We start from the raw sequence: 18,148 nt of genomic DNA, 5'->3' as shown, positions 1-18,148 counted from the left end.
AGTAAATAAGTATGTTTATGGAGCAGTTTCCAATGTAGACTGACTGATGGTGTAGCAGCCAGGCTTACGCTTGGTTACAAGTACTTCCGGCAGCTTGTAAGATCCACAGACGATGGGTAAAGTATGCGGTCAGCATTGTAGTTACTATCTTGAGCACTTATGTGCAATTAAGAACTTATAAAGGAATAAAGAAATAGACAGTAAAATAACTTGTGTAATATGCCAAGATATTTTATTAATGAAAATAAGATACTACATATATTTAGCAAATTTCCCTAATTTGTTTGTAACTGCGTGTGTAGTATGCGAAACCCGACAGCTGTGACAAGAAGATGGCCAGAATCTCATTTGTTGCGTTCTAATAGTGACTTTGACACCAGCTGTATCGAAATGTTAAGTCGTTAATAGTTGAGAGAGCAGCTGTGTCTGCATGTCTATAGCCCTGCAAATCAGTGTGTCCAGGGACGTAGCTTAAACACGTCTTTGCATTTATATAGCCAAAAATGTATACTAGAATGTATTCTGATGGGATGAGGGAAGTCGAATTTCTGGTTTCCTTGTAATGCGGATATGGTGGAAGTGTGTATGATAGTAGGGACAATTGCATGTAACTGCTATGAAAATACCGTCCGACTCTAGTAATGTCCTTGGATTATTCCTTCTAAAAAAATGGCTTACCCAACATTATTTAGGGATTTAGAACGATCAGTACACAAAGTGTAGCTTCAGAATAATAATGAAAATGGTAATGAAGGAGTAAGTCCAATGTTGTAGTAAACAAGTGAGCTTTTAGGCATGGAAACTGGGATGAGCAAACTTGAATCATCGGAGCTTTCCAAGGGAGGAGGAAAAAGTAAGATCCATGATGAACATAAAAGGAAAGTAAATTAAAGGATGTCATTAGAGCGTGAATATAGAGAGTAAATGAGTATAAAAGATAGGGAGAGGATTAAATTAATTAGCATTACTAATACCCATAACAGGTATGCATGTTAACATATGAAATAGCAGAGAAAGAAGCGCTAAGAATAGTAAATTTCGAAAAAGTAGGAAAGAGATTATATAAAGAGCACCTGCAGCAGAGGTCTCAACGTGATGCTGTAGGCATCGGACACTTCTCATGTACAAGAGTGGTAACCTTTCCTGGAGATTAAGCTGAGTCACTACCATAGTGCATGATAGGTCATATATTTCCTCGAGACAGCGAATTTCGCTTTGTCGTAAGAAAACTGAGCACCAGTGGAAATAGGAGGGGTGCGCTTCAATGCAGTTAAGACAAATGTGGGTTTGGCCACAAGATCGATTAATTATGAGTATCTGCACCACAGACTGGGCACTCTGCTAGTGATCTGTAATATTTGGTAGGGAGGCCAAAGTACCAACATTGTCTGCATTGTTGGGGTGTTCATCAGAGTTCCCGAACATATAATTGCTGTCCTACTATTTAAATCGAGGATGGAAGGTCTCATCAATCGAAAGTCAGTTTAGCCACATGGCTCAGATAACGTCTTCTTACTCAGGCTGGGGGATTTAGGAACTCTAGTTGTTTGTGTATGTGGGATGAGGACAGTCCACAGCTCAAACTGAGGAAAGAATGTCTGTCTTTTGGCTCACGATGTCAGCAGACTGGATACAGAAAAACTTGTCAGCCTTTGCTATATCATATGTGGTGACAAAATGCATTCCATTCTTGAAGGCATGGAACGATACACTAGCCGTCATATTTCATGAATGCATTTCTAATGCCATGGTCTGTAAGGTAATTAATAGTTGATGGCCGGAGGGAGAAGAATTTCAACCAAGATTGTCTTCGAAATACATCTTACAGGAGAGGTTTCCAGGTAGCGAGTATATTAGGATGTAAGACAGAAGGAACATCAGTAATAGTGTCAATATGATCTAGGATGAATCGAGGTCTATCGGATGGTTTCGAGCTATTGTGTTCTGTTACATGTGTACTATCAGAAAATCGACATTATATCATGAGAGAAAATGACATCATAGTCAAAATAGAGTGAAAATCGTGTTATCAGAGGGGTCGCGTACAACTACCCTGGTATCTGGGTGATGTACAAATGATTACCCGAAAGTGACAGCAGGTACCAAGGAGAGTCCGTCAGTGAGCAAGGGTAGTCAATGGATTGTAAAGGATGACTGGTATTCATACTAGTAAGTAATTACTTGCTTGTATGATGGTGGGAAACGGCCGATGTATTGATAAAAGTAAATATATAAAAAGTAATTACTTTCATCTCCCTATTTCTCGACCCAACTGTTGATTACAACAAACAACCCCAGGGTTAACAGACAGGAATAGACGAGTTCCCAACAGCTTGCCAAATTGCAGCCACCGGACCAAAGTTCGACATCTCACCGATGCTCGCCTGGAACTAGACGAATATATCACCCCACCAGACAGTGAAGAGCGATGCTAGACCAGCCGAATAATTCCAACACGGACACTTCCGTTTGACCTACATTCTCTAACAAAAAAAGGGCATGTTGCTTTCCTGCAGGCTGCAGCTCAACCGGCTTATGTAAACAAGAAATTAACAGAGTGCTATGCACGGTACACGCGCAGGGTAGTATTTAGTTTGGTCTCAATGTATCCTGATCACCAAACATAAAGGACTTCCTATGATAGGGACTCCATATTGAGTTACTCTGCATGGTAAAGCTGAAGAATTAATAAATAAAGTATTATTAAGGAAGAAGCTGAATATAACTGGTCTATGTCAAGCATTACAAACAGTGTTGAGGGAGAAGCAAATAAAAAAAATTGAATGTTTTAGGAATGCATTAGAATCCCGAAGAGATCTGAAGCTCACTATAATGAAATGGACGTAGACAAAACTCACACTGTAAGCCATGTGAAGGTGTTATGGCCCCTTTAAACCCTCTGAGAGGATTTGAAAGAGCATAAGAACATAAGAAAGGAGGAACACTGCAGCAGGCCTGTTGGCCCATCCTTATGATAAGAAAACAAAAATAAATTATAACGAAATAAGACAAACAATTGTTATTAAACATAAGCAAATCTCAAAATATAAAACAATTAAATATGAACTCGTCCAACTGAAGCAAATGATGGAAAAATTAAATAAATAAATCCATCAAATGAAGGAAGCCTAATATGTACAAATATGGGAATGATGGTCTCCCGATTCTGTGGTGTTATTAGGAAGGCGCTCAGGAACAGCTGGAGTGGAAGGAGAAGCCGGTTGTAGGATTCTGTTGTCACAGGTGGTTGTGACTATTGTGAAGTCCAGTTCCAGAAAGTACCAACGCCAGTGAAGATACACAGGTAGCAGCGTAATTAATGGAGTTTGGCTGCTAGCCGTGGTAGATAACTAGAGATCGGCAACAGATGTATAGGGAAAATGAGGAGATCTCTACACGAAGGAAGTTGTAAAAATAGTAACTCAGTCCTGGTGGTATGAGAAAAGCAGAGTTCTCAAAATTAGGACTTTGAAGAGGTCGTTGACCTGCACAGATGTAGAAGAACAGCAGAGTTATATGAGCGAGGACATTAAAGAAATGTTGACCATACCAAAGGCGGAGGAACAGCAGAATTCCTAGAATGAAGAATTGTCACGTTTCAGATTGTGATGACCAGGAACATTATGTTAATATTTTAAGTATAATTAAGTCGGGATAAACAAATAAAAATCCCAACAAGAGTAGAACTCTTGTCTATATTAAATGAAGTAAAACCCCTAACATGTTATAACTAACCAAGAGTAGAACTCCATACTTGTAGACTTGATGAGGGCAGAAAGTCAAGTGACGTTTCTTGGTCAGCAAGGGACCCTTGTTAATTCCCACCAGGTGGAGTAAGGGAGGGCGGATAAAGGTAACGGTTCATAGCCACGGGGGTGGAAATCTTATGCTCAAGTACTTTCACATTTCTCAGTGCGTCATCAGGAGCCATGCAATGTTGCAAGGGCAGCAACAGGAGAAATGAGGAGAAGTTTTTCCAGAATATGGTAGCGTGGGTGGCACTAGCCAGTATCTCTCTTAAGACGCATCAACCATTAAATGCTGCAGCCATTCAGAAGAGGTAAACTGAAATTTATTTAACACAATTTAATGGAAATAATATTTTCACACTATTTTACACAAATCGTATTACGAGGTATATTTTTAGGAACTTTTGAAGCTACTAAGCTGAGCCTTTCCAGGATGCTGGGAATGGATTCAACAGCTCATGGTCATAGGACAAGTGAGCATGCCAATTATTCCACGAATCCGATTTTCATTACATACACAAATGTGTTAAATTTGAAGTACCTGGAAAAGATTTTCTCGAGTTACAAGCGAAATAAAGTAGAAAAATTAGATAAAAAAAAATTAGCTAACCATTTGAAGGTCCTCTTTCAGGGATACCTAAACCCGTATGGCACATGCAACACTACTGGTAGGGGGTTGTGAGAGGAATGTGTGGGGTGGGTGGGAAGTGTGCAAGGGTTAGCGGGGGTGTAAAATTTAAATAGTTTGGTATAATAGGTTAGTTACAACAAAACATCAAAATGAGAGCAAGTTAATAATAGGACTTGCAGCGAGGTATGAAGGTGTTATGGAGCTGTAGATGTTAGAATTGGATCCTGTGTGACTTTTGATGGATAAAACAATTGGTGTCTGTGTATTAGTCGCGTGGGTCCCATTCATTAATGTGACAGCGCAATTTGCCATGCCTAATAGAAAGCAATTTGTTGCACCCTGACGCGAACCAGTGTTGTCGCCAGCATTGTGAGAGAGCACTGAAAAATAGTTCTGGAAAGGAATATCCCTGGGGGAAATTAGGAGATGGTAATCAATTGGGCGTGCGACAGTCTTGTTAATGTCCCTGAATATCGGTATCTCCAGGGAAATGCGCCGTAGCTAGAGTTATGTATGAGGGGAAAATGATAAGAGAGCAGTCAGTTTCCTGGATAGCTTTATATAGGCATACCGGGAGTCGGAAACAACACGAATAACGATCTACCAGACATTTTGAGCATGTTTCCTTAATTTGATTGTAACCTTCGAAATGTTTATGGTAAATATACACCCAGAAGTCCTCCTGGTAGCCCCTTTTGGCCTTTTTTTAATATTCATATGTTCTTGTCTCACCATCCATAGGGTGCATGTGGAGCGTACAATAAACACAATAAACTAGCCTATTCGATGTCAAATCTAATTCTTCAGTGGAACTACATGTACATCCTCCTAAGATATATATGTAAATGCACTAAAGCGGTCAGTTATTTCTTCTTAATTGTTCACTGTAGAATTTTTCACCCATATACTCTTGCAGAGTTTAACATTTAAATTAAATTGTGATGTTCTTGCAACTTCTCATAAACAAGATAAGAAAAAACAATACAACAGGTGTTTTTTTCCTATGGAACGCCAAACTGTGGCATTCTTGGATCTCTACTTTAATCGATGAATTTGGCTCCTATTTCTTTGAGGAAACCAGCAGCATTTTTTCCCCCGGGGTTAAATGTTTCCAGTCCTATATATATAAAGCAGTACTTGTTTGTCAAGTCAGTGGTCAGTGGTCAGTCGTCAGTGGTCAGTGGTCAGTCGTCACGTGAGGTCACAGACCCTGAGCTGCTTTGGGAATTAGCGTGGACGGTTACAAAGCATGGCTTGCTTCTGCAGTGTTTTAAAAATTGAGGTTGGAGAGTTGAAGGAGGTCTTGCTTCTCCAGGAGGAGATTAGGAGGCTGAAGGTCCACCTCAATGGGTCTGGGAGAGAGTGTGAGGTGGCTGGAGTTGTGGGGAATGAGACTTCTAGCAGTGAGGTGCAGTCTGTCTCTCGCTGTGAGGAGGCTGTAGTTGGGGAGGTAGCAACGGCTACCAGCAGTGAGGTGCAGCCCAGCACCTGCTACAAGTGGCGAGTTGTTCACAGTAATGGGAGGCGCATCAGAGTAAGGAAAGTTAAGAGTGAAGATCTGAAGGTAGGAAATCGCTTCTCTGTTCTCCAGGATGAATGTACTTCAGTGGCCAGTGAAGGTAAGGGTACTACTGCCCCTGCTAATGGAGGTAAGCGCATTCTTGTGGTTGGTGACTCTCAGGTAAGATATATTGACCGTGCTTTTTGTAATAGGAACAAGAAGATGAGAGATAGAGTGTGCTTCCCTGGAGCTGGTGTTGGGGACATAGTTAACAGGCTGGATAATATCATGTCAGGTAATGGGAACAAGCCCATTATCTGTCTCAGTGCTGGTGGAAATGATATTGGGAAGGGTAGGAGAGAAGAGCTGCTAGATAAGTACAGGTCAGCTATAGATTTCATTAAGTCTAAGAGAGGGATCCCAATCATATGTAGCATCTTGCCTAGAAGGGGAGTAGGAAATGAATGGTTGTCTAGGGCAATTGGTGTAAATTGCTGGCTAGACAGATACTGCAAGGAACTTGCAATCCCATTCATTGACAACTGGAACAACTTTTATGGCAAACATGATATGTATGCAAGGGATGGGGTACATCTCTCTGGGGCAGGGGTGGTAGCACTTGCAGACTCGATTGAGAAGGCCATTGGTGAAATGCCTATGATTTTAAACTGATGGAAGATAGAGGTATGGGTGTGTGTGGGAAACAAGCAGGTTGCAACACTAGGGGCAGGGGTGGTAGCACTTGCAGACTCGATTGAGAAGGCCATTGGTGAAATGCCTATGATTTTAAACTGATGGAAGATAGAGGTATGGGTGTGTGTGGGAAACAAACAGGTTGCAACACTAGGGTTGGAAACAGTAAATGTATAAAAGGCATTCAGCATGAAGTTATAAATAAAGACAATAGAACAGGTCAGCAAACAAAGGGGGACAGCAGAGGGCAGCAAGGGACTAGCTCCCTTAAGGTTTACTATACTAATAGCAGGAGTGTAAGAAATAAGATAGATGAGCTAAGATTAATTGCAAGTGCAGGAAACATAGATATTATTGCTATAACAGAGACCTGGCTCAATCTGAAAGATAGAGAGATGCCCTCTGAATGTCACATACAAGGCTATAAATTATTACACACTGACAGGGTCAACAGGAAAGGTGGTGGAGTAGCGATGTATGTCAGAGACAATTTAAATTGCTGTGTTAGACAAGATATTAAATTAGAAGCGTCAGCCACTGAATCTGTTTGGTTACAGCTTCTCGAGGGCCGAGAAAAACTAATTTTGGGTGTGATTTACAGGGCCCCAAATCTTGATAGGGAGTGCAGTAAACTTCTATGGGACGAAATTCGTAAGGCATCTACATACGAAAATGTTGTGCTAATGGGAGATTTCAACTATAGACAGATTGACTGGAGCAATTTGACAGGAAATTTAGAGTCAGGTGACTTTCTTGATACGATCCAGGATTGTTTTTTAAAACAGTTTGTGACAGAGCCAACTAGGGGAAATAACCTCCTTGACTTGGTTTTTGCCAGTAGGGAAACACTAATTAATAATCTTGAGGTTAATGATGAGCTTGGGGAAAGTGATCACAAATCACTCAGTTTTAATATATCATGGAATTCCCCTAATAATGGCAATCAAGTCTCCGTCCCTGACTTTCGCTTGGCTGATTTCATAGGACTGAAAAATTACTTAGGTGGGCTGAACTGGAATGACCTGACTAAGGGTCAGGTAGGTGGTGATGGTTGCCGATATGATGCTTTCCAGGGCATAGTTCTAGCTGCTCAGTCAAATTATGTTCCAAATAGGGAAATCAGATCAAATAAAAATGATCCTAAATGGATGAACAATAGATTAAAATATCTGATTGGTCAAAAGAGAGGCATATATAGGCAAATCAAGAGAGGAGAGGGGCAATTAAGAAATCGACATATTCAGTTAAAGAGAGAAATAAAAAAGGGAATTAGAAAAGCAAAAAGAGATTATGAGGTTAAAGTTGCAAGACAATCGAAGACTAACCCAAAAGGATTCTTTCAGGTATACAGAAGTAGGACCAGGGACAAGATAGGCCCACTCAAAAGTTCCTCGGGTCAGCTCACTGACAGTGATAAGGAAATGTGTAGAATTTTTAACACATACTTCCTCTCAGTTTTTACACAGGAGGATACCAGCGATATTCCAGTAATGATAAATTATGTAGAACAGGACGATAATAAACTGTGCACTATTAGGGTCACAAGTGACATGGTCCTTAGGCAAATAGATAAATTAAAACCTAACAAATCCCCAGGCCCTGATGAACTGAATGCAAGGGTTCTAAAGGAATGTAAAGAGGAGCTTAGCACACCTTTGGCTAATCTTTTCAACATATCACTACAAACTGGCATGGTGCCAGATAAGTGGAAAATGGCAAATGTGATACCTATTTTCAAAACAGGTGACAGGCCCTTAGCGTCGAACTATACACCAATAAGCCTAACCTCCATAGTGGGAAAATTTATGGAATCAATAATTGCCAAGGCAGTTCGTAGCCACCTTGAAAAGCATAAATTAATCAACGAATCTCAGCATGGTTTTACAAAGGGGCGTTCCTGCCTTACGAATTTATTAACTTTTTTCACTAAGGTATTTGAGGAGGTAGATCATGGTAATGAATATGATATTGTGTATATGGACTTCAGTAAGGCTTTTGACAGGGTCCCACATCAGAGACTATTGAGGAAAATTAAAGCACATGGAATAGGAGGAGAAATTATTTCCTGGATAGAGGCATGGTTGACAAATAGGCAGCAGAGAGTTTGCATAAATGGGGAGAAATCAGAGTGGGGAAGCGTCACGAGCGGTGTTCCACAGGGGTCAGTGTTGGGCCCCCTGCTGTTCACAATCTACATAAACGACATAAGTTAAGACACTTGTGCAACATCTGGTTATCTTTATTGTAGACGTTTCGCCAACCAGTGGCTTTATCAATACAAATTCTAGGACATAATTAGAAAACAGAAGAATTATATACAAAAGATGAGGTAATCAGTCCCTCAGCCTTGGAGGTGGTGTTTACAACACAGTGGTTGTAGAGAATCTGAAGCACAAGTAAGGACATTGGCGCTTATATAGGCGTCAATGAAGAGAGACGTGTAGGAGACGAGGGCATAGTCACTGGTAGGCGGGATTCCCCAGTGGAAGTAGGTCCTTCCCAAATTGATGGGCTAGTTGTAGAAGTCGTGAAGAAGGCCATGTAGATGTCCTCTGAATCAAGATACCATGATGTTGCAGTGCCTGACAAGTTGTGCAAGACAGGTATACAATACCGACAAGATGAAAGTTAAGACACTTGTAAACACCACCTCCAAGGCTGAGGGACTGATTACCTCATCTTTTGTATATAATTCTTCTGTTTTCTAATTATGTCCTAGAATTTGTATTGATAAAGATACTGGTTGGCGAAACGTCTACAATAAAGATAACCAGATGTTGCACAAGTGTCTTAACTTTCATCTTGTCGGTATTGTATACCTGTCTTGCATAAACGACATAGATGAGGGCATAAAGAGCGACATCGGCAAGTTTGCCGATGACACCAAAATAGGCCGTCGAATTCATTCTGACGAGGACATTCGAGCACTCCAGGAAGATTTGAATAGACTGATGCAGTGGTCGGAGAAGTGGCAGATGCAGTTTAATATAGACAAATGCAAAGTTCTAAATGTTGGACAGGACAATAACCATGCCACATATAAACTAAATAATGTAGATCTTAATATTACGGATTGCGAAAAAGATTTAGGAGTTCTGATTAGCAGTAATCTGAAACCAAGACAACAGTGCATAAGTGTTCGCAATAAAGCTAATAGAATCCTTGGCTTTATATCAAGAAGCATAAATAATAGGAGTCCTCAGGTTGTTCTTCAACTCTATACATCCTTGGTTAGGCCTCATTTAGATTATGCTGCACAGTTTTGGTCACCGTATTACAGAATGGATATAAATGCTCTGGAAAATGTACAAAGGAGGATGACAAAGTTGATCCCATGTATCAGAAACCTTCCCTATGAGGATAGACTAAGGGCCCTGAATCTGCACTCTCTAGAAGGACGTAGAATTAGGGGGGATATGATTGAGGTGTATAAATGGAAGACAGGAATAAATAAAGGGGATGTAAATAGTGTGCTGAAAATATCTAGCCTAGACAGGACTCGCAGCAATGGTTTTAAGTTGGAAAAATTGAGATTCAGGAAGGATATAGGAAAGTACTGGTTTGGTAATAGAGTTGTGGATGAGTGGAACAAACTCCCGAGTACAGTTATAGAGGCCAGAACGTTGTGTAGCTTTAAAAATAGGTTGGATAAATACATGACTGGATGTGGGTGGGTGTGAGTTGGACCTGATAGCTTGTGCTACCAGGTCGGTTGCCGTGTTCCTCCCTTAAGTCAATGTGACCTGACCTGACTAGGTTGGGTGCATTGGCTTAAGCCGGTAGGAGACTTGGACCTGCCTCGCATGGGCCAGTAGGCCTTCTGCAGTGTTCCTTCGTTCTTATGTTCTTATGTTATACTTAATGAACTTGCATTCTTCCTTATAACACAACACTTTCCTGTTGATCATCGCTAAATTAGTTGTCAGCTAGCATAGATACATATTCACAGTTTCATATTATCAGATTCCTGTGCTTACTGGTATGTACAGTGATCTTGTCTGAATGATTAGCAGGAATATATTAAGTGTTTTTGAGCAACGGGGATCAATGCTGAAGATCAATAAGAATAAGACTTCCTTGGAAATATTAATACTTTTGCTTTAGTAAGTATTCCTAACAATGTGATTTTTTCCACTTGGGAATTTTATAGATCCTTCCTTAAGATATGTCCCATAACAGTCAACTAACTTCAAGTTATGTTTAGTGATAAGTAACAGAGGTATTAAATATTGTGAGGCTTGCTTACACGTCTCTCATCGTGTGGGTATCGATCCCAAGAGCTGTTGATTGTGAAGTGCACTACCCACTGCTCTACGACAGGCTTTTCTCAGCTGTGTACTATCTATGGAAAGCCTTCCTATGATAGCTGTCGCTGACTTTGTTGTACATAACGTACAAGTCTTTAAAACGCACACAGTTCAAATCGTGAAAATCATATTTGTCTTTTGCCACCTTGCAACAAAGACATCCGTATTCATGTGACTAGAAGCAGCAAGGCAAAGAACCAATGCAATACACAGTTGGTGGGTCTAGACATGTGCCAGCTGCAGAGATAGGAATTGATAAAGGAAAGTCTCCATAGTGGAGGGCGTTCATGGCTTGGATTATGAATTTTCAAAAATATCTCTGTATATCATTTCCAGGTTGGGCTTGTCCCAGCTGGATCGTTGTCGCAGCTGACTTTTTGAACTGTGAGAATATTTCTCTGAGCGGCGGCGCTACTGAAACTAGGATTGTTGGCAGCCTCAAAATTACCTGGGTCTTCTTATGAAATCTTCAATAGTTCGTTGAGTGCTGTCAAAGAAAGTCTAATAAGGCAATCGGGGAGACTTGTATGCATTCCACTATAAGGCATCTGATGAAGTGCGTCTTTCTTCTAAGGTGGACTTTCAAAATAAGTCATAATGTTTGAAGGGCTGCTGATAGATGTGATCGCGGACACCAGTGTCCCCGATATGTCCTTCCATCCTCTGAAGGACCTCATATTTTTCTCTAAAATAATGTTAGAGGCATTAAACCCAGAGAAACACAGAAGAGAAGAATCCAGTAATTTGATTGCTGATCAGATGGGTATAAGAAACTACTACTGGGTGGGATAACGAGGCAGGTATTGTTTAACCACAGGAGGTAATACTAAAAGGAAAGAGAGAAGTGTTTAGTCGATCCTAAGTAAGAAAATGCAACACAAGGTCGAACTGTACATTACTTTGAGTGTTAAGACAGTGTGCAAAAATAACTATATATAGGGTCTAAGGTGACCACTGTCAATAATGAATTTGAGGGAAAAAGCATAATGAGCGCTAAACATTTGGTGATCTGGGAGTCGTTAACTTGAGTGACAGTCATGAAGTCGGTTAACTTATAATGAAGTATGATTTACAAACTTAAGCTACACAGCTTTATATAAACTAAATTGCTTGTGTTATGAATAAGGAAACTGAGTAACCCCGGCATCACACCCTACTGAACCACCTTACTGCATGAATCACGAACACTGACACAGCTTCACACCCTGTAATGAGTGTATCATGAACACTACAAAAATAACCCGGACATAAGAGAGGAGCTTACGACGACGTTTCGGTCTGACTTGGACCATTTACAAAGTCACAATAACAGAAGCGAGAGAAGGATGCAATATATACAAACCAGCTGACAGGGACGGGACAAGAGAGATAGTAGGAAAGGAAGCAGAGAGGTACTAGTAGTACTATTGGAGTCAAAGGCCAAGAAAGAGAAGCACTGCAGGAGAGCTGAGGGTCCACGAGGGGTAGGAACAACAATAAAGGATGGGGAATAAAGGACCAAACACCAAAGGCAGAAGACAGAGAACCCGAAGAAGATAAAGGAAATAAGAAAAGGTAAGAGGTAGAAAGAGAAGGAGAAAAAGGAATCAGGTTAAATCACAGGTGTTCTGAAGTTGGGAGCATTTTGCAATGTAATGAGAAAGGAAGGCATTTACAGAGACAAAGCCAGGACTAAGATTCATACAAGGAAAGTCGTGTATAAGGGAGGATTCAACAAGACGGCGACTGTGAAAGTTAGGAGTAGGGTTGACAGTTTTAGCAGAAGACCAGTCATTAGGATGACTGTGATCTCTGACATGACAGAAAAGGGCATTGTTGGTGTCGACAAGCCTAACACTACTTTTGTGCTCCTTGAGCCTATCAGGAAGAGAATGGCAAGTTTCTCCAAAGTACTGAAGAGGACAAGAGGAACATGAAATAGATTAGGTACCAGGAGCATCTATAGCGGGAGGAGATGTATGAACTTTATTGGTGCGAAGAGTGTTAGTCTGGCGAAAAGTAAGTTTGATGTCTGAGGAACGGAGAAAGTTGTTGAGGTTAAAAACGACTGGAAATATAGGGAAGGCAGAAAACTTGCTATCAACTTCAGCTTTCTTCTCTTAAATCTAACACTAACATTGTCATCCTTTCTTCTAACAAAGGTAATTCGGTAGTTATTCTTGATCGCGACGTAGAGCTGAAATCTCGCTCCGTGACTCACGCCCCTACAGTCCTCTCGTTTCCAACCCTCATGATCGCAACAAGGGAACTTTCAACAAGAAATTAAGGACTCTCTCTCCGACCTCTGTCCTCCTGACTTTAACCTTGTTCAACGTTTTCGTGTCATCTGTCCCTCTCTGCCTCATCTCTATGGTCGTCCCAAAATTCATAAACGTGATATTCTTCTACGACCCATCATATCCTCTAGAGATTCTGTCTCTCATTTTCTTGTTTCTTGGCTGGCCAAAACCCTCACTCCCTTTCTTGGTACTTTTCTCGTGCCCACCTTCGTCACTTTCAAAACACTATCGAACATGTTCTCCCTCTCCCAACCTCTCCCAACGTTGAGACTCTTCATTGGCTTTCAGAGAGACGGCCAATGAAGGGTTACTTAATCTCCCTATACCTATTGACGTCTTTCTTGATCTTATTCGTCTTTGTGTAGACTCAAATTCCTTTTCTTTCCAAGGCAAATGTTGTTCTCCAGCCTTCGGTGTCCTTATGGGATCTCCTCTATCTCCTGTTCTTGCTAACCTATATTTGGAATACTTCGAAACTATTCTTCTTCCAACCATTTCTCGATGTCCTTAATAATCTTGCCCCTTCCATTAAGTTTAAAGCTGAATGGGAATCTAATTCTTTGCTTCCTCTCCTTGATGTTCATGTCCACCTCTCAGATACAGGTTTTCTTTTTCCGTGTACCGCAAGCTTATGCACAGTGGCATGTATATTCACTACTTTTCTCATCATGCTTCCACCGTCAAGAAAAGTGTTCTTATTTCTCTCATTCTCCTTGCTCTCCACATCTGTGACCCTCAGTTCCTTGAATCGGAAATTTACACTCTTCGTAATTCATTCTCTCGCCTTGGCTACCCTTCCAATTTCATAAACTCTGCCTTCTCACGTGCTAAACGGACTTTCTTCTCTCCCAAACTCTCTACTCCTGGGAACTCTCCTGTCCTCTGCCTTTCCCTACTTCCAGTCTTTCTAATCTCAACCACTCTCTTTGTTCCTTAGACATCAGACTTAATTTCGCCAGACTAACATTCTTCGCACCAATCTAGTTCGTACCTCACCTCCCACTATAGATTTATTCTACTGTATTCTAGTTATGTCCTAGAATTTGTAGGTATTGATAAAGCCACTGGATGGCGAAACGTCTACAATAATGATAAGCAGATGTTGCACATGTGTCCTAACTCTCATCTTCACAGATTTGTTTACTCTATTCGTCTACTCTATTTCATTTTCCTCTTGTCCTCTTCAGTACTTTGGAGAAACTGTCCGTTCTCTTTCTGACAGACTCATGGCGCACAAAAGTATTGATATTGGTAGAATTACCGACAATGTGTTAAGTAAAATTACACAAAAGCAACAGCTTGGAAAAGCTCCTGGAGAGCGAAACGTTGCCACAATAAAATGTCACATTAGTTGTACTTGTGTCCTTTTACTTAACAGCACAAAAGTAGTGTTAGGCTTGCCGGCACCAACAATGCCCTTTTCTGTCATGTCAGAGATCACAGTCATCCTAGTGACTGATCTTCTGCTAAAACTGTCAACCCTACTTCTAATATTCACAGTCGCCGTCTGGCTGAATCCTCCCTTATACACAACTTTCCATGTATGAATCTTAATCCTGGCTTCGTCTCTATAGATGCCTTCCCTTCTTATTACACTTTAAAATGCTCCAAACTTTAGAACACCAGTGACTTTACCTGTTTCTTTTTTCTCCTTCTCTTTCTACCTCTTCCTCTTTTCTTTTCTTCTTTGGGTTTTCTTTCTTCTTCCTTGGGTGTTTGGTCCTTTATCCCCCCCCCTTTATTATTTTTCCTACCCCTCGTGAGCCCTTAGCTCTACTGCATTCTTTGTACAAGAATGGTATACAATACTGACAAGATGAAAATTGGACACATGTGCAACATCTGGATATATTCATTGTAGACGTTTCGTCATCCAGTGGCTTTATCAATACAAATTCTAGGACATAATTGGAAGACAGTAGAACTATATACAAAAGATGAGGTAATCAGTCCCTCAACCTTGGAGCTGGTGTGAAGAGCACCGTAATCGTGAAGAATATGGGGCAGAGGCAAGAAGGCTGGCACTTATATACTGGCATCAGGTGGAAAGGGACTTGTAGCAGAGAAGGCATTGTCACTGGCAGGCGGGATACCCCAGTGGAAGTAGGTCATACCCGAGGGACGGGTTAGTAGTAGTGAAGAAGGGAGTGGAGATGTCCTCTGAACCAAGATTCCATGATGTTTCAGAGTCTGACAGGTTGTACATTGAATGGCCTTTGACTCCACTACTACTACTACTACTACTGCTACTACTACTACTACTACTACTACTACTACTACTACTACTACTACTACTACTACTACTACTACTACTACTACTACTACTACTACTAGTACTACTACCACCACCTCTCTCCTTCCTTTCCTACTACCTCTCTTGTCCCGTCCCTGTCTGTTGGCCTATATGTACTGACTCCTTCTCTCCTTTCTGTTAGTTAGTGTGACTTAGTAATGGTCCAAGTCGGACCGAAACGTCGTCGTAAGCTCATCTCTCCTATGTGTGGGTTATTTGCACATTGTTCCAGTCACAGTATTGTGCCTTTTTGTTCTTCATGAATCCTGAACACAAAGTGACACCTTATGCCCACTGAACTACCTGTGTTGCATAAATTTTAATTACAGTGACAGAGTTCCACATGCTAAACAACTGACGTTGTATTTTCAGGCTGATGGGCTGGATGTGAGAGGGACAGTGTGTGTGATGCCGTTCTCCTCCGGCACCACAGGTCTGCCCAAGGGCGTCATGCTTTCTCATCGCAACTTAATGATACCTCATATTCGTACTATGTGAGTTACAAAAGCACTAATGTAGCATATATGTAGCACAAGTAACACACACTCACAAACATACGGAGCCAGGAGCTATGAATCGACCCCTACAACCACAAATAGGTGAGTACACACACACACACGCCCTCACCCACTCACTCAAACTCTCCTCTGCTGCATCTTCAATTTTTTTTTTTTATTAATAACACATCGGCCGTTTCCCACCAAGGCAGGGTGGTCCGAAAAAGAAAAACTTTCATCATCATTCACTCCTTCGCTGTCTTGCCAGAGGCGCGCTTACACTACAGCTAAAAAACTGCAACATTAACATGAAGAATGCAGATAGTGTGCTTGCTATCTCCAGGACTCAAGTCCAGCCCGCCGGTTTCCCTAAATCCCTTCATAAACAGTACCTTGCTCACACTCCAACAGTACATCAAGTTCTAAAAAAAATTAGTGGCCACTTACTCCTATCTAACACGATCACGCATACTTGCCACAAAACCTAGTTTACTCTCTCTCTCTAACGGTTCCTAGGCCGACCCCTACCCCGTGTTCCTTTCCTCTACAGATTTACACTCTCCAAGTCATTCCATTTCGTTCCATCCTCTCTAAATGTCCTAACCACCTCAACAACCCCTCCTCAGCCCTCTGGATAATACTTTTAGTAACCACACACCTCCTAATTTCGAAACTAAGGATTCTCTGCATTATATTTACACCATACATTGCCCTCAGACACGATATCTCCACTGCTTCCAGCCTTCTCCTTGTTGCAACATTCACCACCCATGCTTCACACCTATATAAGAGCGTTGGTATAACTATGCTCTCATACATTACTCTTTTTGCTTCCATGGATAATGTTTTTTGTCTCTATAGACTCCTACAGACTCCTCAATGCACCATTCAGCCTTTCCTCCCTCATCACTTCTGTGATTCACATCATCTTTCATAAACCCATCTGCTGACACGTCCACTCCCAAATATCTGAATACATTCACCTCCTCCATGCTCTCTCCTTTCATTCTGATATCCAGTCTTTCGTTACCTAAATTTTTTTTGTTATCCTCATCACCTTACTCTTTCCCATACTCACTTTTAATTTCTTTTTTTTTACATACATTACCAAACTCGTCCACCAACCTCCGTAACTTCTCTTCTGAATCTCCCAAAAGCTCAGTGTCATCAGCAAAGAGCAACTGTGACAACTCTCACTTTGTGTTAGATTCTTTATCTTTTAACCCCACACCTCTTACCAACACCCGAGCATTAACTTCTCTTACAACCCCGTCTATAAATATATAGAATAGTTACATATAAATCCTTCATTTTTACTTAACAGCCGCCGTCACATATCAACGTTGCTAGCCACCTTAGACATTAGCTGCTTTCTAATACCGGGAGGAATCAAGGAAAGCTCTAAATGTTGATCTTCCAGTTTTCCATTTTATATATTTGCACACACGAAACCATACTACAAAACAAATTGTAAATCTTCTTTCCTGCTATTCTCTTTTAGAATCACTCATTCTTTTTATTAACGAGACCCGCACAATAATGAACGTGCATATCTCGTGTGCGATAATATTCCTCATTTTAGACTTTTTTTCAATCTGCACTTCACTTTACTGAAGGATCTGTTAATTACACAACTGGTGCACGGTCTGCTCTTTATATATATCTCTGTCACGAGCTCCAGCACTTCTGTTGCAGGTGTGCTGTAGTGGACTGTGCTCCAGTACTTCTGTTGCAGGTGTGCTGTAGTGGACTGTGCTCCAGCACTTCTGTTGCAGGTGTGCTGTAGTGTGCTGTGCTCCAGCACTTCTGTTGCAGGTGTGCTGTAGTGGGCTGTGCTCCAGTACTTCTGTTGCAGGTGTGCTGTAGTGGACTGTGCTCCAGCACTTCTGTTGCAGGTGTGCTGTAGTGTGCTGTGCTCCAGCACTTCTGTTGCAGGTGTGCTGTAGTGGACTGTGCTCCAGCACTTCTGTTGCAGGTGTGCTGTAGTGTGCTGTGCTCCAGTACTTCTGTTGCAGGTGTGCTGTAGTGTGCTGTGCTCCAGTACTTCTGTTGCAGGTGTGCTGTAGTGGGCTGTGCTCCAGTACTTCTGTTGCAGGTGTGATGTAGTGGGCTGTGCTCCAGTACTTCTGTTGTTAGTGTGCTGTAGTGTGCTGTGCTACAGTACTTCTGTTGCAGGTGTGCTGTAGTGTGCTGTGCTC

General features: G+C 41.3%; 1 protein-coding gene across 1 annotated transcript in view; it reads left to right on the top strand.

Annotated features, from left to right (window-relative positions):
• LOC128700275 (uncharacterized) overlaps nucleotides 1–18,148 on the top strand; it is a 146,532-nt gene that overhangs the window by 84,870 nt on the left and 43,514 nt on the right. The window contains exon 5 of the mRNA XM_070100017.1: nucleotides 15,826–15,947. Coding sequence (XP_069956118.1) covers nucleotides 15,826–15,947 — 122 coding nt within the window. The remainder of the gene's footprint in view (nucleotides 1–15,825; nucleotides 15,948–18,148) is intronic.

Source organism: Cherax quadricarinatus, chromosome 71, assembly GCF_038502225.1.
Source record: "Cherax quadricarinatus isolate ZL_2023a chromosome 71, ASM3850222v1, whole genome shotgun sequence".
NCBI lineage: Eukaryota > Metazoa > Arthropoda > Malacostraca > Decapoda > Parastacidae > Cherax > Cherax quadricarinatus.
Note: the sequence above shows the minus strand (reverse complement) of the source record. Positions and strands in the feature narration are given on the sequence as shown.